Here is a 24,088-nt window from a genome sequence, read left to right on the forward strand (position 1 = left end):
TTTTGAAAATAGAAGTTTTGTGCAAAGTGTAGGAGAGTTAGCTGAGTTCCCCAAAAGTCGTTTGACATGAATCAGTCAAAATGTCAAGCTGCATAATAGATTTATAGCATTTGTTTTGTTTATAGCTTTGTGCAATGTGTAGGGGAGTTAGCGGAGTTTTTTCTAATGTGTCGGAATATCCAACGTTCAATATAAAACCAACTTTACCACGGTAAACGAATGTGCCCCTTACCATGATGTTAAAATCACTAACCCAAGTACACATAACACACTGTCATTTTAAATCAGAAAATAACATTCTCAGCACGGTAAACTAGAAAACCACTACTGAAACCAAAGTGACAAAATAAATATATTTGCCTTTGGCCTGCTTTGTCCCTCATTGGCTTCCGTTACTTCTGAGGGTGACACGCATGCGCAAAGTAGTACCACCACACCACCACATTCCCCGCTTCTCGCAGGCAAGGCAAACATCTAGCAGCAAAGCCAAATGATTTATGCGTTCTCCATGATCGCCTGAATAAAAAATACGCGAATTTCTCGTTCCAATCTTTACGAGGAGTAACAATCTGACCGTGAAGCTGCAATAAATCCCTGTGAGTATTCGGCGTATGTCTGATTCCTCATTGTTTGAATGGAGGGCCCCTCCGTGGCAGCTCAACCAATTTGTCAACAGCATCAATGAATGTAGCTAAAGCAGACGACTAACGTTAACGTTACATGGTCAGACTAGTATTAGCTCTCGTATTACACAAGTTGATATAGCTACGTTTGGGTTGTTATTTCTCTTTGTCTGACTTCAAATCCTTAGTGTTGAAATAAGTACATTACGTTAACGTTACAGTATGATGGCGATAACGTTTAACTTGTTAGCTAGCTAACGTTACTGTCAGAGTTGAACTTCCCAGCGAAGAAAATCCATGTTGCCCTTTGTTTAATAATTGTTCTTATCACATGTATTTCACTTAAACACGAATTAACGTTAGCGTGTTTGTAATTGATTACAACTGACTAGAGTTATAGACTTAGCATAGCTGTCTGTATGCAATTTTTACATTTAGGTAGCTAGTCGTTTTAACTTTAACAAAGCCAGTTAACGCCATCTAGCTAATCGCTAAAAAAAAAAAAAAAGCTACACGTAATGTTCTAGATACAGGAGAAAGCAGCCACACAGTTCACGGGATTCTAACGTGAGCATCTAGCTAAACACTAGGCAAAACAATGCATCCCGTGCCAATAGATTTAAAGACAGCATTTACTGAGTATTACAGCATCCGTCCCTGAAATTGCATAGTTATGACTTGTCTCTTCTAACGTTAGCTAGCTAGATATAGGAAAAAAAATACTCGTAGTTATAAGCATAACTATCAGTTTGCTCATTTTGTCAATTAAATGTGGCATATCACGTTACTGTACAGCACTCACCTGAGTTGCATTATGGAAGTAGCCATTGGAGAAATTTGTGTTGCCCTTTGAATTCATTTGAAGACCACCAATGCAGATAATGATTGAAATCACACATTTGTGTAATGTAAATTACACAATGCACAAATCATGTACATAATGCACTAATCATGAATGCATTATTCACATCAGTGACTAATGTATCACTAATGTGCTGTCATGTGACACTGTCTCCTTATAACGCAGACCTTTTAAAACCATGTTTGGACGTGTTCAGCTGGCCGGGGGACTACAGCTGGAAATTAACCGTTGAGGCTAAAGCTGCTCCTTTTACTCTATAGTTAATTAAAAGCCTGCATGTTGCTGTGTCTGCCTCAGACTGCGTGCAATTGGTTATGCATTTGTTTGGTTGTGTAATGTAACAGCACTGACTGACTTCTAAAGAATTCCTTATCTTCATTTATTTCAGTATCTGTGTTTTCGGTTTCAGGATCAGTAGATGCTGATTTCCTCACCATGGCAACAGAAGACAAGAAACCAGAGACGGACACCAAACCTCCAGTTGTTCCATCAGCATCCGCCAGTCAAAGCAAGGTTTGGATTTCTGTAATACCTTTAGCGTTTCCTGCTACGGCACTTATTGCTTTATTTATTGTCATTTATGTCATGGTGGGAGCATTCATGTTTTTCTTTTAATGTCATTTTTGGATAAAAAAAAAAAAAAATCTATGTTTGCCCATTTTTTTTTCACACATGAGTTCTTAATGTTTTGTTTTCATTTACAGTCTGCACCTGCCAAGCCAAACTACAGCCTGAAATTCACATTAGCGGGCCACACTAAAGCCGTCTCCTCTGTCAAATTCAGTCCGAGCGGGGAATGGCTCGCCAGCTCATGTGAGTTCTTCCTCTGTGTTCTCTGTCACGTTTCCTTTAAATCACAAATAGGCCTCGGTAAAACAATTATGGCTGCAATAACAACTATTTTCATTATCTCTGATCTGCCAGCTATTTTCTCAATCATTTAGTCTATTAACCCTTGTGTTGTTTTCCCCTTCAACCGTGCAACTTTTTGTTTTTCTGGGTCAACATTTTTTATTTTTATTTTTTAAGTTTTGGTCGTCTTTTTCCAAAACTTTTGTTGCTTTTCCCCCCCGATGTTTTTGTCAATTTTTTCCTGTGCCTTTTTGACGTTTTTGTGTGGGTTTTCCCCCACATTTTGAAGCTTTTGCGGACATTTTTGTCATTTTTTTCAAAGTTCTTACAGAATTCTTTTTTAATGCTATAAAATTGAAATAAAACATTACAATTTAAAGAAAGTAGTGGGCTGATCATTTATTTTCATTGTGAAGACAGTTTTGTGGAACAATTTGCGTTATTTTTCTGAAAATTTGGTTTTCCCCCCCACACACTTTTCTTATGAAGAAATTAAAAATGGGTCAAATTTGACGCGAGGATAACACCAGGGTTAAAAGTTAATGTATGATTTAAAAAAATGGCATTCACAATGTCTCACGTCTTCATCACTGTGGGCTTCAAGGAAGCACCAAATGTTTGGTGGTTTTGCTTAAAAGAATGACTGAATTTAAAAAATAAGTTAATTTAAAAAATAGTTGCCAATTCATTTTCTTTAGATTGATTAATCAACGTATCATTGCAGACGACTTTACATTCTACTTTAAGCTATTTTGTCATTTGCCTTCATCAGTAAATATGCCATATTGTAAAACAAATGTTTAGAGTAGTGAGCCTGGCTTTATGGAAGCTGTCGCGACACTGAACACGTTTGGTTTCTCTTCACAGCTGCTGATAAACTCATCAAAATCTGGGGGGCGTACGACGGCAAGTTTGAGAAAACCATATCTGGACACAAACTTGTAAGTTTAACAGCTGGTCATCTCTACTGCTGCAGCGTGGCTGCTTTTAGGTTATGGTTTGATAGGTGGGATTGCATTTGTCATACGTTCTTACCCATCTGAAGTACTTGGGGCTTGAAAAAGGATGATTTTGAACAAGGCTATTGAAGTACCATGCCCATTTGATTTGTGAGTATCAGTGTCACTAGGGCTGCTTGATTATGGAGAAAAAAATCAATCACGATAATTTAAAACAAATACTTATTGACTTTTGGAAAGATGTTGCAGTTGTTGAATTAAAAACAAACAAACAGTGTAACGGTTAAACAAATAAACAGTGAAAATGCCTTGAGCTGCCAAATTTCCTTCTTTTTTTTCCCATTCAGAAAACAAGACAAAATAAGAGTTTTTCTCAATTACTGTGTTTTGTGATCTGTAGGAGCCAACATCTGAATTCAAACTTGATTAATTGCACAGCCCTAGTTGGGAGTGAGGCATGGTTTTACTGTTTTTCCTTTTCTGATTCCATCCTTGCTGTCCTACTCCACACCTCGAGTACGGGTCTCCTAATCATTCCCCCTGACCCTGCAGGGTATATCTGACGTGGCCTGGTCCTCTGACTCCAACCTCCTGGTGTCTGCGTCGGATGACAAAACCCTCAAGATCTGGGACGTCAGCTCGGTAAGAGAGCAGATTGATCGACCATCTTAGTTAGGCCTCCTGCTCACTGGCTGCGTGGCATTTTCTATGTCTTTGCACACCAGAAACGTGTCTGACATGGCGGCGCTGTTGCTGCTAGCCTCGTCTGTACACATGTATGTTTCCCATTGATAAAATGAAATAATATATACTGATTTGATTACAGCAAAGACAACATCGGCAGTATTGACGGCAAAATAGGCATTTATGTCAAAACCTAGAGACTTTCAGACATCTAAATGTCATTTATTAAATGTATTTGTGTCAAAATGACATATGAACATCTTTTCGTATTCTATTTTGCCTGGAAACGCTTCCAACACACTTGCGTGTCGCGTGAAAAATAGCCGTTGGTCCTATTTCTAGCATGGGCGCGGTGAGACGTGCGTGTCACGCAGGCAGTGTGCAAGCTCTGACCTGTTGGGAGCCGAAATAAAAACGGACACCCCACGCAGCTGACACGCTCACGTCCATATGGGCAGGAGCCCTTAGGCTAAAATAAATGAGTTACTGTATCACTGGCAGTACAGTCAGATCCGTATGCTTTGGGCCCACTATATCGCCGAACTAAGCGTGAACCACTATAAATAAATGGTAGAAGATGCAATGGCTGCAGTAGGGGCTGACACAGTGTCTACTTTAGACATTTATACATTATACATTTATAAAGTATGAAAATGAAATCCATGCACACTCTTTACGATTCATCTCTGTGGTTTCTGTTGAAGTTAAATTTTGATCACCGTAAACGCTGCAGTTGCTCCCAAGCGTTGGCTTGCCGAAGGTAGTCTAATGCTGGCTGGGCTTTGAGTGAAGTCATTTTTTACCTTTTATTATTTATTTTTTTACCGGCAAGAATGTGACATTTCAACTAATTTTCTTTTCACTAGGGAAAATGCTTAAAAACTCTAAAAGGTCACAGCAACTACGTCTTCTGCTGCAACTTCAACCCCCAGTCCAATCTCATCGTGTCAGGATCGGTGAGTACAATGCTTTTAATTTTGAGGAGGAGGAGGAGGAGGAGGAGGAGGAGGAGGAGGAGGAGGAGGAGGAGGAGGAGGAGGAGGAGGAGGAGGAGGAGGAGGAGGAGGAGGAGGAAGAAAACGCGATTTAAGGTTTTATTTTGTTTTTGTTTTGTTCTTGCTTGCAGTTCGACGAGAGCGTAAGGATATGGGATGTGAAGACCGGGAAGTGTTTGAAAACATTACCGGCTCATTCTGACCCTGTCTCAGCTGTAAGTTTGTAAGCCCATATTCAGAAACTGTGTCTTGAAACGAGCCGCCAGGACTTCCATACGGTTATGATGTATATCCATATATATATATATATATATATATATATATATATATATATATATATATATATATATATATATATATATATAGTGCAGCTACAGTGTTGTTACAGTCATTCCCCGTCTGCAATGACAGTGCAGAGAGCACAGATGCGGAAAGCCTGAAAAACACCGACCAATCAGAGCATCCTGGGCTTTTTCTGGAGGGGGGGGCTCAAAGAGACAGGCGCTAAAACTGAGCGTCGTAGACTTTTGACCCTATTTTAACGATCTAAGCACACGGCGTGAAGCGCTTTTAGGGCGTGTCCAAATCCAATTTTGCTAGTTTGGTGGCGGAAAAAAAGGGTCTGTGTGCCGGGCGCAGAGGTACAAAAGGATTGTACTTAGTGTCATTAATTCATAGGTGTGTTTTGGGCGTAACATCTGACAAACCAATCAGCGTGTCATCTCCCATTCCCTTTAAAAGCCAGGCACGCTTGGACCTTGGCGCATTGCTATTGCGATGGCGGATTTGCACCGTAATATTTTAAATAAATCGTCGTTTAAATAGCAAATGCACCTGCATTTGCTATTTAAACGACGCGGGTGCTGGACGGGACATTGACAACAGCATCGGTCTTAAACTAACAAAGACACTTGCGTCGGGCTTTGCGCTGTGCTGGGTGCAAGATAGGGCCCAGAGGGTGAATGCGGGTGTATTCAGACAGACAGTATAAGGAAACTAATTGAACATTTAAGCATGTAAACATGTTCTAGTAGGAACCCAAAATACAAGTATGAACGTGAAGATGAGCGTGCCATGGGACCTTTAACAGTAGCAGAATCTCCTAGACCTGAGACTAGCGTGGTACAGTAATATGATGTGATGTGTCTCGGCTTACAGGTTCATTTCAACAGAGACGGCTCCCTGATCGTGTCCAGTAGCTACGACGGCCTTTGGTGAGGACAAACAGAATTATTGCCCCCTTTTTATTTATTTATTTTTTTTAACGTCCACTTGTCTCCCTCACTAATCATGGTGCATCTTTGCCCTCGGTAATGGCACATTTAAAAAAAAAAAAAAGCACAGCGAAAAATGCCAAGCTGTGGTCCTCGTTAGCAGATCACTGCTCAGTCCGTTTAAGACCTAATGGATCTCATTTGTCACAGTGCGACAAGCAATTACGTGCCATTTTTTTTTTTTTCTGCTTTCAAAAGTCAACAGTGAAGACGATTATTCGGGGGTCTCATAGCCGCTTGAGTAAAAACGTGCAGGATGTGTGCTAAATAGAAATGGCCCACACATAAACGCCCGTGTCATGGTTTGACAAATAGCACACGCGGAGCCTGCAATACAAGGAGAGAATGTTCCAGCAGATGTCATTTAATAAACCACTTTCTCATTATATTTCTATGCAGAAAAGCTCATTAGCATCGTTAACACCAGTATTCTAAAATGACAATGCTATGCTCGCATTCAGTATCTTTTAATTAAAGCGTCTGAACGCGGCACGCAGAAAAATTACAACTCTCTACGCGCGTCGTTGAAATTGCATCCCAAATCGAATAGGCCTGCTGCCGTGCATGTCTCCGTGTCTCGGGAGGGCGTTTAAAACTAATCCGAGCTGGTCTGGTTCGCCTGGCGACACTTCCCACGGCACATACTGTATTTGTGTTGCTGAGCGCGATCTAGGGAAAGTCTTTCTTCCACCAGGGTTTCCCCCAGTGTACCCAGGATTTTCAACAGTCAGCAGAACAAAAACACCTGTCCATTTAAACATTTGGATATGCATTTTCAGACTAAACGTAAACCCCAAAACTCGAATATGAGTTGTGACAGAACCTAAAAATGTGCAGCAGATGAGGGCAACTCGCATCGCTGCTAATACGTTCTGTGTCCGGTTGTGTCCGCATGCTTCCATTTAATATTATTAGAGTGTTACCTAACAATGAAATGTCATAATAATAATAATAATAATAACCCCTTATCAAATCAATGTGTTCTTTCTTCTATTCCCAGCCGGATCTGGGACACGGCGTCGGGCCAGTGTTTAAAGACACTCATAGGTAAGATCAGCCAGCATGTGTGGTGCCTTCAAGGCCCTCTTCAGTCCCCATTGACATTGTTGCATTTTGTTCACATGTTCACCTCATTTTCATTCACTTTATTACTGAAAATAAGTTCCAAGATGATGTCATTGTTTATTGCTCGTTGATTAGTGGAATTCTGTCTGAATGGAGCCTTCATCAGATGTCGATTCTCTCTGAAGATGCTGTGTTAGGTTATATTTTAGATACTGGGGGAATAAATAGAAAATCAGATGGATTGTGATTCTTTTCCCTAGAATCAATATTTTCTATTTATTTTAACCAATGATTCAGCTAAATATTTTCTCAGGGCTCAACTGTAACCGTTTGGTGGTCTCTGGTTGTCCCCCTTTGGACCAGTGGTCTCTGGTTGTCCCCCTTTGTTGAACCAACTGTTCAATATTTGTTTGTTTTTTATATAAAAAAACAAATTAAAACTGGAAAATGTATTTAAAAAGAAGTCGATATTGATGTTTCAAACAGTGATCCGATCGATGACTCCGAAGCGTGAGCCGTTGCAGCCCTGTTTGAGAGGGATGATATTGCAAGCCATTCTCTAATTGTTTCATTATTAAAATGTGTGGTATACTTGCATAAGAAATGCATTGCTCGAAATATAAAACATGGCAACCGTATCGTCAATTCCAGCAACAAAGCTGATGCCTAGTTGCCGAGTTGGCAAAAAAGTCAGCGTCCAATCCCCGTTTCTGGTTCTACGGTACGACATATCATTTTCCGGCAAAACAGAGCGACATCAGAAAAATCCATGTTATGTACTTGTTTTTTTTTTTTTTTTTTTTTTTGACAAATGAAATAATGCTGCGTTCATGCCACCTGGGAATAACAGGGACCGCCCCCGTGGTTACGTAGTTTTTCCGCCAGCGTTCACATGGTCGGGGGATGCGTGTTCTTCTTCTTCTGTTATATTGGGGTTTGGCATAACAACTTGCTGCATGACTGCCACCAACGGTTGGCCATAGCCTAGAGCATCAGGTGGGTGAAAACATGGAGGCCACAATAACAAAAGATCTGCTGCTGTTTTCTTATGCAAGCATAGAAACAGCACTAGGGCTGGCAGATATGGACAAAATCAAAAATCACAATATTTTTGACCAAATACCTCGATCGATACCGCAGCAATATTGTAGTATTGGTGCTTTCACTAAATATTTATACAATGAGATTTTAGATAAATAATCATCAGTAATGTGGATATAATGACTACGTGGGTAAAGGCAAATAATAGAACAGCTACAACAGTCTGCTAATGAATCACTTTACTGTAATGCAGCCTTTAAAAGCAGGAAAAGACAACACTTATGCCATATTACGATATCCAAAATCTAAGACGAAATCTAGTCTCATATCACTATATCGATATATTGCCCAGCTCTAAACAGCACATGGACAACGTACGGGAAAGGACACGGATAAGGTTATTTTTTGTTTTTATTCATACACTGGCCTATTTATGAATAATTTGAAACATGTTATGTCTGCGTATGTTTCTTGGCAGAGTCGTTTGTCCACAATAAACTGCTTATTGTCATGGAAATATGTTCAGTGAACCAAAGTCGCCGACATCAAACGTCAGTTGTCACCAACGCGTCACCAACTGGGAAACTCTGTTAGCAAAATCCAGCCCCAGTTTCCCACAGGAAGTGACGTGAATGGTGATGTTTTCACTGGGCAAAAATGTTTCTCCGATGTCCACGAACCCAGCATAAATATCTGACTGACACGTGATGTGCATTCTTCTTAATAAACAATTAGTTTTTAGAAACGTCTCATGATTTATTGCCTCTAGAAGTGTATTATTCAACTATTATTTCCGTTCAAAGAAGGAGAAGTATCGAATCGCAATGAATGAAAAAATCGCCATACAAGTGGAATCGCCCCCCACGGCGCGCGAAAAGAAACGAAATATCAAAACGTATATCGTGTGGTTGCCAGCCCTGTTTAGAAAAGCGCTGAGTTGTGGTTTGTGCGCTGACGCGGGCCTCCTGTTGTTTGTGTCTCTGTCAGATGACGACAACCCTCCTGTGTCATTTGTGAAGTTCTCCCCCAACGGGAAATACATCCTGGCTGCCACACTGGACAAGTGAGTGTTAACGCACCTGCACTGGAGGGAACTGTGTTTTTAGATTTTCGCCAGCAGAGGGCGGTATCTCATAGCGCACTAGTTACACAAAGTTGTCCTCAGCTGCAGTTTGTGTACATGATGAATGTAGGATTAAAAGACTATGGGGTTGTTTTGATGCTGCGTGTTTAACCCATGCACTGCTGGATTGGTGTTTACTTTCCAGCACGCTGAAGCTGTGGGACTACAGCAAAGGAAAGGTAAGCAGCTGTTCACACACTCTTTCAATTACTATTTTATTCTTTTATTTGAAAATAGAGAAACAATCTTCTTGGCGTCTGTTTTTTGATTTTTTTTGAAAGGCTGCAAATAATGTTTACAACAGAGAGGCAAAGCCCTCCCCCCCCCTCGCCTTCCGGTGGACCACCACGGGACCTTATTTCAGAAGAATGAGCGCGATAGTGAATGGCGAGAGACAAAGAACTGTTTGAATTGAGCCATGATGTTCCTCAGTTTAGAAAAAGACAATTCTGAAGGTCCAGATAGTCTCCGTTTGTCTTCAAACTCTTATAGTATAATATTATATAAGTATAAGACTAAGAAAATCCGTAATCAGAAGGACTACTCACCCAGACTGATCTCATCACGTGGCGTATGGATGCCGTTTTGGCGTGTTACGACGCATAATCGCTTTTCAGCGTGTTTATCAACACCGTTCGGCCGCCATTGACCTACGTTACGTGTGAATGTTCGCCGTAGCGAGAAGTATGAAAGGACGGAAGTCCGCGGATGGGTAAAATACAGGACATTCACCCAGGAGAGCCGGAATGGCGTCCTGCGTGTGGCCTTCTCCAATGTTCTTTTCCTAAACCCAACCTTTTTTTGTAATTTTTTTTTATACGTGTGTGACATTGTTCTCGCGATAGTTCGGCACGTTCTCGCGATAAGACGCGTGTATGTTTACGTCTGCTGTATACAGCGTAGACATACACGTGGATAGCTCAAAATGCGTACAAATAACACGCCATCTGGCTTTAGGAAAGGAGCGTGTATGTTGACTCAACCCAAAGTCGCATAAGGGACGTCTCGCTGAAGCTCCGACGGCGGTGTGTTTGGTACGGGGATGGCCCGGTACTCGGGTCTCGCGCGTTCTTCGCCGGCCAAAAGGCAGCAAGTCAGATGGCGTTCCATGTGGCTGGCGAGCGAGGCGACACGTGTTGTGTTGAGAGACGAGAGATGTAGTTCACAGAGCGGGTTCACACAAAACCAGACTGCCGTGCTACCGTGACGCATAATCGCTTTGTAGCGTGTTCTTCAGCGCCGTTTGGCCTCCGTTGACTTACATCACCTCGTGATTGCGTGTGAATTGACGCCGTAGCGATTAGTATGAAAGGCCGGAAAATCCGCGTTGATCGGGGTGGAGGATGGGTCAAACAACGGGACTTTCACCCAGGAGAGCGGGGATCGTGTCCCGTGTGTCACGTTTCCGAAACCCAACCGTGCCGTTGTACACGCGGATAGCTCCAAATGCAAACAGCTAAGAAAGTGACGTGTACGTTAACGCGAAGTCATGATGTCACGTTGACAAAACAGTGGTACTACGAACCTACGATGGACCTTTTTCACAGCAGACATTTTGACTCGTCATAGTAGGAAAAGCCCAGCTGAAATTGTATTTTTGTATAATTGATATAATTAGTTTGCGAAGAGCCCTGTTCATTACTTACATACATTACGTATATTTTCTTGAAACAAGGTCTCCGGGGGTCACCTTTGCCTCTCTATAATGTCTCATGTTCACATGTAGTTAAATATACCAGGTCGCAACTCACTCCCCTGGCTTGTCTTTTTCCTGAGTCCAGTTGCATAAGAGGATAGCCGAATTAGAATACGTGTGTTTACTAGTGAATTGCTTGAATAAGCGTCTGCTGCTGGTGCTTCTAGTTTTGACCGTGTGACCCAGAGAAATGAACTTTGCATTGTTCCTCCGACATTCCAGTGCTTGAAAACCTACACCGGCCACAAAAACGAGAAGTACTGCATATTTGCCAATTTCTCCGTCACCGGTGGAAAGGTAAGACCGAGTTTCTGCAGGTTTCACCAAGTCAAATTTAAGACCTTTTTTAAGACAGTTATGAATGAAATGTAAGACCTTCGTCACAACGCCAACTAAGCCCTATATTCAACTATTTTTTTAAAGCCAAGCATCACTAAACCTGCACTTCCCCCGTAGCTGAAGAATAAAATCTGATTTATGTCTGTTGTACATAGAGTTGGGCAATATATCGATATCGTGATGTGAGACTAGATATCGTCTTAGATTTTGGATATTGTAATATGGCATAAGTGTTGTCTTTTCCTGGTTTTAAAGGCTGCATTACAGTAAAGTGATGTCATTTTCTGAACTAACCAGACTGTTGTAACTGTTCTATTGTTTGCCTTTACCCACTTAGTCATTATATCCACATGACTGATGATTATTTATCAAAACTCTCATTGTGTAAATATTTTGTGAAAGCACCAATAGTCAACACTACAATATCGTTGCGGTGTCGATATCGAGGTATTTGGTCATAAATATCGTGATAATTGATTTTCTCCATAACGCCCAGCCCTAGTTGTACAATCCCAAAAGAGACTTATAACACGAAAGCTGATTGGCTGAAATATAAGTTGTGCATGTTGGTCCCATTTGTAGTTGTAATACAGCGCCATTCTATTTGGACTAGCCTGACAGAACTACAGCGCCACGGAATCAAAAAGAAAAAGAACATTAGAGGTAGCTTGAACTCAATACTGGTGCGAATTTAAGACTTTTTAAGACCCCGCGGAAATCTACGAGCACGTGCGAGTGTTAACAGATGATGATTTGTTTCCTTCGTTTAGCTGCACACGGCGGTCCCAATCATTTCAAAAGCGTGACATATAAATACACAAACTTCACGCTTTTGAAATGATTGGGACCGCCGTGTGCAGCTAAATGGTAGCTGAAGCTAAATGGCCGCTGTCTTGCAGTGGATCGTGTCCGGCTCCGAGGACAACATGGTTTACATCTGGAACCTGCAGACGAAAGAGATCGTGCAGAAACTTCAGGGCCACACAGGTACAGGAAGACACGCTCACAGACAGCACTGATACGTCGAAGTCTTAACATGCTTAAACCCTTTGTCCTAACGCAGACGTCTGCTGTCTTTCACTAAGCAAATAGATTTTTTTTAAAAAGGTCCCATGGCATGAACATTTCACTTTGAGGTTTTTTAACATTAATATGCGTTCCCCTAAGGCCTATATAAGAGACTTCAGATACAGTATTAGGGGACCACTAAGGTCTATATAAAAGAGACTTCAGATACAGTATTAGGGGACCACTAAGGCCTATATAAAAGACTTCAGATACAGTATTAGGGGACCACTAAGGCCTATATAAAAAGAGACTTCAGATACAGTATTAGGGGACCACTAAGGTCTATATAAAAGAGACTTCAGATACAGTATTAGGGGACCACTAAGGCCTATATAAAAGACTTCAGATACAGTATTAGGGGACCACTAAGGCCTATATAAAAGAGACTTCAGATACAGTATTAGGGGACCACTAAGGTCTATATAAAAAAGACTTCAGATACAGTATTAGGGGACCACTAAGGTCTATGTAAAAGAGACTTCAGATACAGTATTAGGGGACCACTAAGGTCTATATAAAAGAGACTTCAGATACAGTATTAGGGGACCACTAAGGTCTATATAAAAAAGACTTCAGATACAGTATTAGGGGACCACTAAGGTCTATGTAAAAGAGACTTCAGATACAGTATTAGGGGACCACTAAGGTCTATGTAAAAGAGACTTCAGATACAGTATTAGGGGACCACTAAGGTCTACATAAATGCATCCAAAGAGCACCATGTCATGGGACCTTTAAGACCTAGATATACAGTATTTGTGGGTCTGTGTGTGAATACGTTGTATTATTATATTTGTAAGGTTTCTACAAGTTGTCGTGCAGTTCTTAGCAACCTTTTGATTTTCCTTCTACTTTTCAGACGTTGTCATTTCGACCGCCTGCCACCCGACAGAGAACATCATCGCGTCGGCGGCTTTAGAAAATGACAAAACCATCAAGCTATGGAGAAGCGACTGCTAAGCCCTTTTTTTTTTTTTTTTTTTTTTTATTTTGGGCCATTGATTTTTTTTTTTTTTTACATTTTCTTTCTATGTTTTGTTGTAAGAAAAGAGGACTTTTATTCTAACAGAGAGCTCCTGTGGGACGCAGAGGGCTTTCAGGTAATGAAATTGAGCAAGGAGAAACCAAACGAGAGCCACGAGCCACGTACAGTACATCAGCCCACACCAGAGGCCCCATCTCACATACTCTGTGTGTGTGTGTGTGTGTGTCAACGTTGCCTCCACAGGGAAGCCGAGACTTTGGTCATACTCTACAATGTTGATGCTCTGTTCCGGTGCTTCAGTCTTTTATTTTTTTTGACATTGCATTAACTCTGATGTCACAGCTTCCGTACCAACTCCCACACGCGCATTTCTAGTAGTTTTCAATAAATGTAATGCTTATTTGGCTCTTCAACGATTTCTTTTGCCTTTTTAATTTGTCCGTGTAATTGTGTAGTGTTGTCTAAATGGCGTCAGGGTGATTTAACTTTGACATCAAGCATTAGGTATAAAAAAGGAATTAAATCTAAGGATCCTTGTGGCTTTTATTTATTCAAATGGCACCGCTATTGTTTTTTTTTTATAATTTTTTTCCGTAATATCCAATGCCAGATCTCAAGTGTGTGCGCGGTGTGCCATGTAAGGAGATATATTCAGAGTTTGTAAGTCCTGTTAGGGCAACAAACCTAGTGTTGGGCAAGGACGTGAACAACAAAAAAAGAGAAACGTCTCAAGAAAAAATGATGTATGATACCACAGATATAGTTTGACAGTTACACAAAAAAAAAAACTGACAGTGACCAAATGCAGTTATTTAGTGTTTTAGGAGCTGTACATATTGTGCTTTGATTCTTTTGTTGTTCTGGTCTCTTGTGCTTGATTAGCTCTTCCTGTAGTTGTGCTCAGGAAGCCAGCAGCGTCATGTCCTCTGTAGCTAACCTGCAGTTTTGTGGAAATACATGTTTGCATTCGACAGCTATAACCTGCGACTTAATAAAACCAGTTTTTGTATGTTTCATGTTACCAAGTCGTGAGTGAATGTGATTTTTTAAATTTTTTTTAAACATGCATCTTGGAACATTACACAAAATCAACCGACAGCAGTCAATCTCACTTTTTTTTTTTTTAATAATTTTTTTTTTTTTCTGTCCATCAAAGATAGAACATCAGAACAACCCACAAAGAACAGATGACAAAATTCCATCTCCTTAAAAATTGACAAATTAAAATGAAAGAAGACATTCCCATCTTTGCAGCGACAGGTTGAAAGAAACGGCGAAGTAAAGGCGACACAGTTACCGCGGTGCCAAAACCAACAATTCCTCACACTTACATTTTCAATCTGAAAATGGCCTCGTTGATAAGCTTATTACACAACGTATACAACAGCCCGCAGAAGAAAAAAAAAAAAAGGGGGGGAGACACAGAATACACAAGCAAGGGATAAAATTACCTTTGTACAAAAATAGATCATTTTTCCAAGTGTTTTTTTTTTTTTTTTTCTTTTTCTTTAACATTTTACCGTCGATGCAACAAAGAAAGCAGTGATTGTGTCACAAGCTCAGCTTTTCCTGATTACACGTTTTCAACATACAATTTGCCAAGCAACACGCACATTTGGGAGGGTTTAAAGTCTTAACCTTTCATTTTTTTTTATTTTACTTCATCCCTTTAGTTTTTTTTTTGTTGAGATCCCATAAACTGCTGAGAAGCTGCTTCTTCAGCGACTCTGCTGGTTGATCAGGATCGATTTGTCTTTTATAAAGTCACGGTTGAAATGCAAAAAAAACGCATCAGATATTTGGGGGGAGGAGGGGGGACCCCCCACCAGCATAAAATCTCTGAGTTGTAGAACAGCTTGGTCCGAAAGACTCGTCTCCCTCTTTCAATGTTGGAAATACTCAAGGAACAGATCGGTCGATATATATTTATAAATATATACACATATACATATTAACAAAATAGAGCTTTAGGTTATAAAGCGTTCATGTAGTTGATCATTCCACGCGGACGATCCTCTCTTTATCTAGTCAACAAGATCCGTGTCGGTTCGGTTTCCTCGCACATCATCCACTTTATGGCTTTAGAGACCTGCGCTGGCTCATCACAGTGAACTCAAGAGGACAGAGACATCAGGGAGCGGGTTTTAAAGTTTTCTTTTAGTCACCCAGTCGAGAAAACATAATATTAATATCTGATTGATTCAAATCGTCAACAGTCCTCTTAAAAAGAGAAAAAAAAGAAGAAATCAGCGAATCTAGCCAAGTCTTAACAAAAACAGTAAAGTCGCCAGAATGCTTACGTTGAAAACGTACTGATTTAGTTTTTGTTTTAACAGACAAACAAGGAGGGGTGCAGAATATAAATACTGTAAACGGAGCTCAGACTGGCAGTCAGTATACGGTCACCTGGACAGTTACGGAATCCTATACGGGCCGCCTCACTGAAACGGTCCAGTAGCCTAACGGTAAAACCACAAGTCAATAGAGGTCATACTCAAGTTATTGCTTCTTTTTTTTTTTTACAAGCACAGACACAGAGGGTATGTCTGATCAAACTAAACATTAGTAATAAGTGAGAAAGTGCCGTCTTTTTGTCTGATTAAATACTACAAATTTGCAAGTAATGTTGCAGTGCTGCTTTTCCTCCGCTAGAGGGAGCGCACAGCTCTTAAAAGCACCGCCGCATCCCTCTCTCTCTCTCTCGCTCTCTCACATCCAAACTGATCAAATCTGACATTATAGAGCCGGCATCTCAACCAACTCTTTGTTTTTTCTTCATAAGGTAAGAGATCACTGGGCGTCAGGGGGGGGATCGCTTTCACAGAGCAACATGTGTAGTTAACCCCCGCACCCACCCCAAACCCCAAATCATGATGAAAAATGAACATGCTTTTATCATTGGTGTTTTGAACAAAGTAAATACAGCTATGGAGTCCTGATGGTGCCACCTGTATAATTAGACTTTTCCAGACTTTATTATTACCGTCACTTTGACAAACGGAAGAAAAAGAATGAGCACTAAAGTGAGCTTGCTGTTGCTGCTCTGTGGGCTGGACTTCATCTCGTTAGAATGTGGGGCTTTAAACAAAAGCAAGCATACAAGGGAAACTGTAAACTGTAAAGCTGGAGACAAACTCATTTTGATATAGACTGTTAGGCACATAGTATACTAAAACTATTTAAATTAAAAGCCTTATCAAAACCACCACTACAATTCCATTAACAAAATCCAATTATTAGTGAATTGTTCAAATAGAACGAACAAATACGCTGTATTTTGGTTCAATGCATAATTGAAATACAAAACTAATCCATATTACGTTAACTGTATTAAAACCACGAGTTGATTATAATGAAACACCGGGGAGAAAAAAAGGAATTATTGACGTGGCACACTCAGGACTCCATACTCCTCAGACCATTAACCATCTCAGTTTATGAAAGAATGATGATAACACAGTGCTCGGGGTTGTTGTTCTTCCAGGTCCAGATAGTCGAGGTGCTTATGAAAGAGAACAAGGTGACTAGGCAGATGGAGCATTGATTTCATTCTCTTTTAGTCCTCTTCTCCTATCGCTCTCATGTCCCTGAACTCTGCTGTGCTCCCCTCTTCGGATGAGGGCTGATAGGTAACTAAACCACCACACAATGACTATCAAATGTCTGAATAGTGGGGAAAATAACCTAAGGAAGGCATTTTCTCCGCTCCAGGAAAGTAATACAGCGAGCAAACCCACACGTCTCAAACACTCGACCTGTTTGAGCCAACAGGCACCCGCTGTGTGGACGATCTTTGGAAATGCACTCGATGCATAGTTTTGCAGCAGCTGCAGCATTTAGAGAAACGAGAGGGGAAAAAAAAAAAAAAAAAGCAGAAAATGGGCATAAAGCATATTTATACATAACATGGAGATATCGAACATTTCACTTTGACTTGAATGACCCTTGGTTGTCCAGAGAAGTGCAGAGAGAGCGAGTGTGGCTGTCCCTCTGAGGAGGAAAACAATCGGGGCGTTCCTGATCCGGCCTGGGCCCGAATTCCACCTCAGGAGGTCCATTACATCAACACCAGCTCTCCGTTTAGGAACCCGACTCCGCTGTCATGAGGTTAAGTGCCAAGTAACAAAGAAATAAACAAAAAGAATGGCTCTGCTGCAGCGACAAGCACGACTCCCGCATACTGTGAATGGTTCGATGAGTGTCGAGAGCCGACGGTCGGAGGGATGGAAACAGAGGTAATTGTGCATTGCTGCTGATAAAATAACGTCAATACTGTATACGGTTGTAACTTTATGTACAGGTAGATATGAGGTGTTTCGAAAAAAAAAAAAAAAAAAAAAGCTAATACCCGGTGCGTGGAGCCAGAAGGGATTTCTGAGTGTGGAGGTGTAAAATGGTGTGCGGAAATTCACAGGAAATGAGATGTAGAGAGGCTGGAGAAGGGACGAAAAAAAAAAAGAAGGGCCGGGGGAAGCCACGATAAAGCCCCAAAGACGACCGTGCGCTCGCTTTGCAGCCGGCCCAGTTTGCCGTGATCACCTGTAAGGCCCAAATGCTGGAAAATAAGGATGACAACAGTTGTTCCTGCGCCTGCTGGTAGCCTTTTAGAGCATCATGGATGTAGCACACGGCTAACGCGGGGCTCATTTACAACAGCCTGCCATCTTCCTGCGTGCAGAAGGACCGCACAGATTGTACTTAACAAGCTCTCCCGACTCTCGTCCAATCAGTTAACATAAAGCGAAGGGCTGATTGGTGAACTGACAGGCCGTGTCCTCCGCGGTGTTGCACAGTGCTGACAGAGTAAGACATGGTTTCGGATGGGTTGGATATTGGGGCAGAGACCTGAGGTTTTTTTGAGCACTTGCAGTCCTGTTAACCCACCTCGGAGTTCTACTCCAGAAAGCTCACAGCTAGTGCAAGACCTGACGTGTTCATTAGAGTCCTGGCAGGAGCACCTCCCCCCCCTTCCCCTGATAGTGAAGTCCAGTCCTGAAAGAGAAAAAGAGAGAGAGAGGGGTGGGGGTGGGTCAGAGGCTCTCCCAGTCCACGATTGTCCTGATCACAACGCTGAGTGTCCAAATATGACATCACCTGCTTTTTTTTTTTTTTTTTCCTCCAAAATACCTGTAAGCAAAGCTGAGGGCGTTTCAGACCCGACTAGCTCTGCTTTTTCTTGTCAAGGTGCAGGAAAAAAAAGCAAGGATGAAAACGATGGCTCAATACGTTTCTTTCGTCTTCTGTCCTAACTTATTTTAAGTCCACGGTTGTCACTCATGTTGCCGTGTGATTTTCATCTATATATATTTATAATATATATATATTCCTTATTTATATAATTTTTACAAGGTATTAAACAGACCCATAGGCATGATGAATTCATTGTTTGGAAACACATCAAAAGGGAGAAGGGCTAGAGGGAGGGACAGGAGGAAGGGAGGAGTTCTCCATCCAAAGTCGTCACGTCATCTGTCCCTTAGCTGGAGACGGATGTTTTTTTGTTTTTTTTTTCTTCTTTTTTCTTAAAAAAGGACTCCGTTCCTAATCCAGGGCTGGTGGGAGATGTTAGCTCTGCTATTATGTCATTTGATGGGGGGCTTCTAGCATCTCCATGAGGAAGGTGTCGATGGGCGTGTCGCCGATGAGCTTGAAGAAGAACAAGTGCTCCAGACACTTGAGGCCGATGGAGCGCAGCGCTGGTAACCGCAGCAACAGTTTGGCAAATCTGTCACAACACAAGACCAGAATTAGACACAGGAGCACAAGACTAATATACATCTGACAAGAAGAGGGAGGGAGGGATGGAGGGAGGGAGGTGTGTGGAGATGATCCTGATGCAAAACAACCTCAGAACAACCAGCACTGATATTGCACGTACGTACAGTGCCTTCAATATAATGTGCAGCGGCCTCATGCTAAAGCTACTTGTATGAACAAAGTGATTCTCAAATGGCAGGTAAACATTTTCTCTTAGCAACAAACGGAATTCAAGAAAGGATTGATTGGTGCAGTTGGGAGCAAATGAGGAAGAGTGTGGGGATTCGCACGTGTCATGTCTGGGTTTGTTTTCCTACCTGCCAGGCTGGTCGGGGTACTTCTGTTTGCAGTAGGCCTCTAAAGACGCGTACACTTTTTCTCTCAGAGCTTCTACCTCACCTGGATTGGACAGACCTTTAGAGTCTGTGGAGACAAACAAAAATTATATATATATATATATATATAGAAAATAACAACAGCAACCCTACTGCTATTATTTGTTTACAATTAGACAGGAACTGTGTTTCATGTGGATGTAATACACTCTTTTTGTTAACATTCTTACAGCTTATGCTTGTTTTTACTTTATTGCTCATATTAAAAGGTGCCCTGCCACACGTATTTCATTACTTTGTGGTGATGTCTGAAGTTCTACCATGGACTAACATTTTTTGTGGAAAAAATGCCTTGGTTACCTTGTTTCAAGCCATTCTAGTGTGGTATAGAAAGCCTGCAGGAAGACTCAGCTCGATTTCTGCCAGTTCTCATTAATATTCAACAAGCTAAGCTGTTTTAATCTGATTGGCTAACAGCTAGCCAATGAGAGCCTGGCTGTCAAAATCCTTTACCCAGCACAACTGGGCGATCTCATGAATAGTAATGAGCTCAGGCAACATGATGTCAGACTGTCCAGCTTTTGTAATTGGCCTGATTTCCCCGCTTATTTCTTTTCAGTGGCTAGAGCTGACAGGAGGTAGCAGTTCATTTTCGCATTCACAACATAACACAAACACATATGGACCTGACATATTTCAAAAAAATGCAACGGTTTTGTATGGCAGGGCAACTTTAAACATTGCAGGCAATTTTAGCAATGCAATATAAACACAAACCCACACACAAACACTCTCAAGGAGAAGTTAAAGCAACAAACAAAATAAGAGGGTCACCTTGTGGGTGAACTTCATTCAACACATCCGTTGACTACATAGAAACCGGGTATGTTTGTCACTTTTCTAGAGAGAACTCGAGCGAATCCCCTGCTCGGGGGCACATTGCTGTAGTTTAGGATGGAGAGCAGAGTCTTAATATAACTCCCAAGTTGAGTTTTGAGTTGTGGACCTGTGTCCCCTCATTCTGGGTTAGTCCAATTAGCACTGCGCTAATTTAAGCTCCACTGGAGGACTCCTCTTTGATTAACAACACAGGCGCGTCATTGATTAACATTTCTGATGAACAAAGCGCCGCACAAGTGATCAACAGTGAATGAACATTTGTTGGTAATGGCTGGACTCGATCACACAGTGTGGGAAAGGAAGGACTGTTAGCATCGCCGTCCGCTACTCCGCCGCACCCCACCCTTTGCTTTCTCCGTCAGACCAGTCTTGCGAACCCCTAATTAAACAAGGAATCAGGCCTGGATGTGAACCCGGGGCCAGCAGGCCTGGATGTGGCCTGAACAAAATTTGGAAAAACAAGAGGATCAGTGTGTGTCGGGGGTGAACAGATCCACAGTGGCCCCCAGGGGGACGGAGGGAGGCTCCCGCCCCTTGTCATTAAAAACCCGGGTCCCATTCATGGCGTTGGTTTAGTTTACTTTGGTGCCATGTGGATGAGGTTCAAATACAGTCATTCGCCGTCATAAGCTTTCTTTGGCCAGATTTTCGCAGGAGGATGTCATTATTATTTAATAAAGAATATATTGGTTTGCCCTCTGCACGTTCATCAATCAAATATGCGCTGCCTCAGCTTTTATTTCGGGCTCTCTACCTCAGTGCTATGCAGAGGTCAGAAGCACATCCGTCTTCATTTCTCAAGAGAAGTCAAGTTCAAAGACAACGCCGGCAAGTCAAAAGCCAGTTCCCAGTTCCCAATTCTCCAGTTACATTAACGAGGTCAAGCTGAGGCAAAAAGGCAAAAACTTAGTGATACTCCACCCTAAATTTTGACGTACAAACTGTTTAGTTTCCTCACTCCAGAAATCTGCTCGAAGTCAATCATTCACAAAAGATCCTGATGGTGACACGTTTCATTTGCTCTGCGGCGTAATCCCCCCCTCTTCTCCCTCGGTATGCTCAGTACATTCCAAACATACAGTATGACCTCTGTGCCCCGCTACCAAAGCTACAAAGCTCCACCTCAAGTAGTGCATTTATGAACATTTGGGTGAAAATATGAAATGTTGGAGACAGTGGAGAAGTGGATTATGCTTTAGGGGGTGGATGTGAGAAGTTTCTCTGGATGTTTTGAGACTTGTCGTCCCACTGTGAAAAGTTGTTGTCGGTGGAATTGGTGTAACCGAAATTCCGGCTGTGTCAATAAAGAAACTACAAACTCTTTACAGCTGTCTGCCAAGCAAACTGCAGCAGACATTATGATACTTAAAGATAGATTTAAGGGTGGAGTATTACCAAGCTAAATTAGTCATATTCTATTTAAGCAATATCAGTTGAATGCTGTTTTTTTCTTGGTTATAGCTAGAAAAAGTAGCAGGCCTTACAGCACATAAAGATCTTTAAACTTTAATAAAAGTCCCGCTGCGCTGTAAAACACAGATGTTCAATAAACATGTCTACAGTGTTGTGGATGCATATTATGTTGTTTGGGAACCCTTTAAGCTGTTGTTTCAAACACCCCCAACAGCTTCCACACATGTACCTGCTGTATTCTGACTGTTCTGAAATTGAAACTAGAATAAACAGAGCCCGTTTAAAAATCACAAATCTCTGAAACACCTCATTTACAGCTTTTTTAAAGTGCCACCGCAAATGCAAGCTTACATATAGTGATATTTACCTGGGTTGAATAGGACTATAGCTCGAAGGCACCCCAGTTCTGTCTTATCCATCTGCATGTCCCTCATCTTTGACACCAGTTCTGTGAGCACTCTGCACAAAAGAGACACAAAATACAATAAAAAGAATAAAGTCAGAGATGTGGCTCATTCAAAGTCAGGCAATTTTTTTAAGCCTTCTTGGCTACGGGTATTTTTGTGTTGTATGGGACAACCGAGTGCCAGGGAAGTTAAGATCACGGGAAACCATTTGAGTCTAATTGGTATATTTTTGTAAAGGACACACTATGCTTCGTGTAAATTATCCAGATCAGGACGGTAAAAATAAATTTTTTGACTATTATCCAGCTCAACTCTATTTAAAAACACACACACGCACAGTTAGATCAATGGAAAAGTTTACAACCCTGAAAAGTAATTATATTTAGTACGTGGTTTTCATAAAAAGGAAAGCCACAGAGTAAACACAAGCTGTAATCTAACACCCGCGCCCCCACTGTCTGTGTGTGACATCACTGGTGGGAGTGTCGGTGCGTGGAGTAGCTCGAACTCCTCACCCCTCTTTGACTCGGTCACACCCTCTCCTCGCTCTTTATTTTCCCTCTCACTCCGTTTCCCTCCCCTCTCTCTCTGGATAGTAAAGTCAATTGTGGCTCTTAGCTCATTCTAATTAAATTTGTTCCGAGGAGGAACAACAGGGCTAGAAAAAAAAAATGAAAAAAAAATTGGAAAGAGAAAAGACTCAAGTGTTTAAGTTAATCAGTGTCTTCATTTGGATGGTGAAGAGAGAGAGAGAGAGGAGTAGATAAAGAAACATTATCGGCCCTGCGCATCTTAATGCTTGCCACGGTTAATGCCAGAGATGGAATATGTCCTGTGGCTGTGAACGCCGATGATTGAGCACAGAGGCTCGGTGATCAGAGGGGCAGAGGGACAAGAAAAGAGAAGAAGAAGAAAAAGGAGGAGAAGTGGTTATTCACAGCACCTGTAACTGATCTGATTCGTCAGGAGCTTGCAGACTGCAATTTTCATTTTCAAAATAAATCATCTAAGCCATGGGTCTTCAATGTTTTTTTTTACGCCAAGGACCCCTTAACTGAAAGCGAGATGAAGCAGGGACCCCCTACTACATATTGTATCAAATTAAGTTGCATATAAAACTGGGCCTACAATAACACGTAGGGCGACCTAAAGCCTTTTTTGCATCCAATACTAAGCTATTAAAATAGCCTAATAATTGTTGCCATGAATCATGTTTTAATGTTAAAATGTGGCAGAGTGAATCCTTAGGATTAACTGTATCTGTGAATGGCCACCTTAGCGACTATCTTCTTTCTGATAGGCCAGTAAGCATATCATAAGTGGGGATTTATATTTGCTAATAATAGGTTAGATTCATGTTAAGACTTTTTAAATAAAAAATAAATAAAAAAAACTTTCCCCCTGCATTGACTCTGAGGACCCCCTAGGGGTCCTGGACCCCTTGTTGAAGATCCCTGATCCAAGCAATTAATTGATGACCAGAATAAAATACTACAACTTTCTAAATTGTGCATGTCAGTTGGGCTGAAGGTGTGATGCTGCTGAAGTGACAGCGCAGACTCCTGGGAGATCTCAGGCTGTCAGACAGCTGGAATGTCAACAACAGTCACCATGGTGCTTCCTGCGCACCCCCCACTACACGGTGAGTGACTTGTGCATGGAGTTTTTGGGGTTTTGACATTTTTCTGAACGGTTCAGTGTTTGTGTGAG

General features: G+C 41.5%; 2 protein-coding genes across 7 annotated transcripts in view; one reads left to right on the top strand and one right to left on the bottom strand.

The window, feature by feature from the left end:
- The window catches only part of wdr5 (WD repeat domain 5), a 15,851-nt gene extending 1,264 nt beyond the window's left edge, over positions 1-14,587 (top strand). For 2 of the 3 annotated variants that reach the window (XM_028602587.1, XM_028602586.1), the window contains exons 2-14: positions 1,895-1,998; positions 2,190-2,298; positions 3,205-3,278; positions 3,849-3,938; positions 4,847-4,936; positions 5,107-5,190; positions 6,134-6,189; positions 7,250-7,296; positions 9,343-9,418; positions 9,624-9,657; positions 11,397-11,471; positions 12,413-12,500; positions 13,441-14,587. In XM_028602587.1, coding sequence (XP_028458388.1) covers positions 1,921-1,998; positions 2,190-2,298; positions 3,205-3,278; positions 3,849-3,938; positions 4,847-4,936; positions 5,107-5,190; positions 6,134-6,189; positions 7,250-7,296; positions 9,343-9,418; positions 9,624-9,657; positions 11,397-11,471; positions 12,413-12,500; positions 13,441-13,541 — 1,002 coding nt within the window. In that variant the 5' untranslated portion in view covers positions 1,895-1,920 and the 3' untranslated portion in view covers positions 13,542-14,587. Of the gene's footprint in view, positions 1-400; positions 597-1,894; positions 1,999-2,189; positions 2,299-3,204; positions 3,279-3,848; positions 3,939-4,846; positions 4,937-5,106; positions 5,191-6,133; positions 6,190-7,249; positions 7,297-9,342; positions 9,419-9,623; positions 9,658-11,396; positions 11,472-12,412; positions 12,501-13,440 lie in introns of those variants that run through there. The other variant, XM_028602585.1, reaches the window with a different exon arrangement.
- Positions 14,588-17,043: 2,456 nt separating this feature from the next.
- Positions 17,044-24,088, bottom strand: part of rxraa (retinoid X receptor, alpha a) — a 115,215-nt gene continuing 108,170 nt past the window's right edge. For all 4 annotated transcript variants that reach the window (XM_028601692.1, XM_028601690.1, XM_028601691.1 and 1 more), the window contains exons 9-11: positions 22,339-22,430; positions 19,641-19,746; positions 17,044-19,291 (exon numbers count right to left, since the gene is read on the bottom strand). In XM_028601692.1, coding sequence (XP_028457493.1) covers positions 19,144-19,291; positions 19,641-19,746; positions 22,339-22,430 — 346 coding nt within the window. In that variant the 3' untranslated portion in view covers positions 17,044-19,143. The remainder of the gene's footprint in view (positions 19,292-19,640; positions 19,747-22,338; positions 22,431-24,088) is intronic.

The sequence above is a fragment of the Perca flavescens genome, chromosome 16 (genome assembly GCF_004354835.1).
Source record: "Perca flavescens isolate YP-PL-M2 chromosome 16, PFLA_1.0, whole genome shotgun sequence".
Classification (NCBI taxonomy): domain Eukaryota; kingdom Metazoa; phylum Chordata; class Actinopteri; order Perciformes; family Percidae; genus Perca; species Perca flavescens.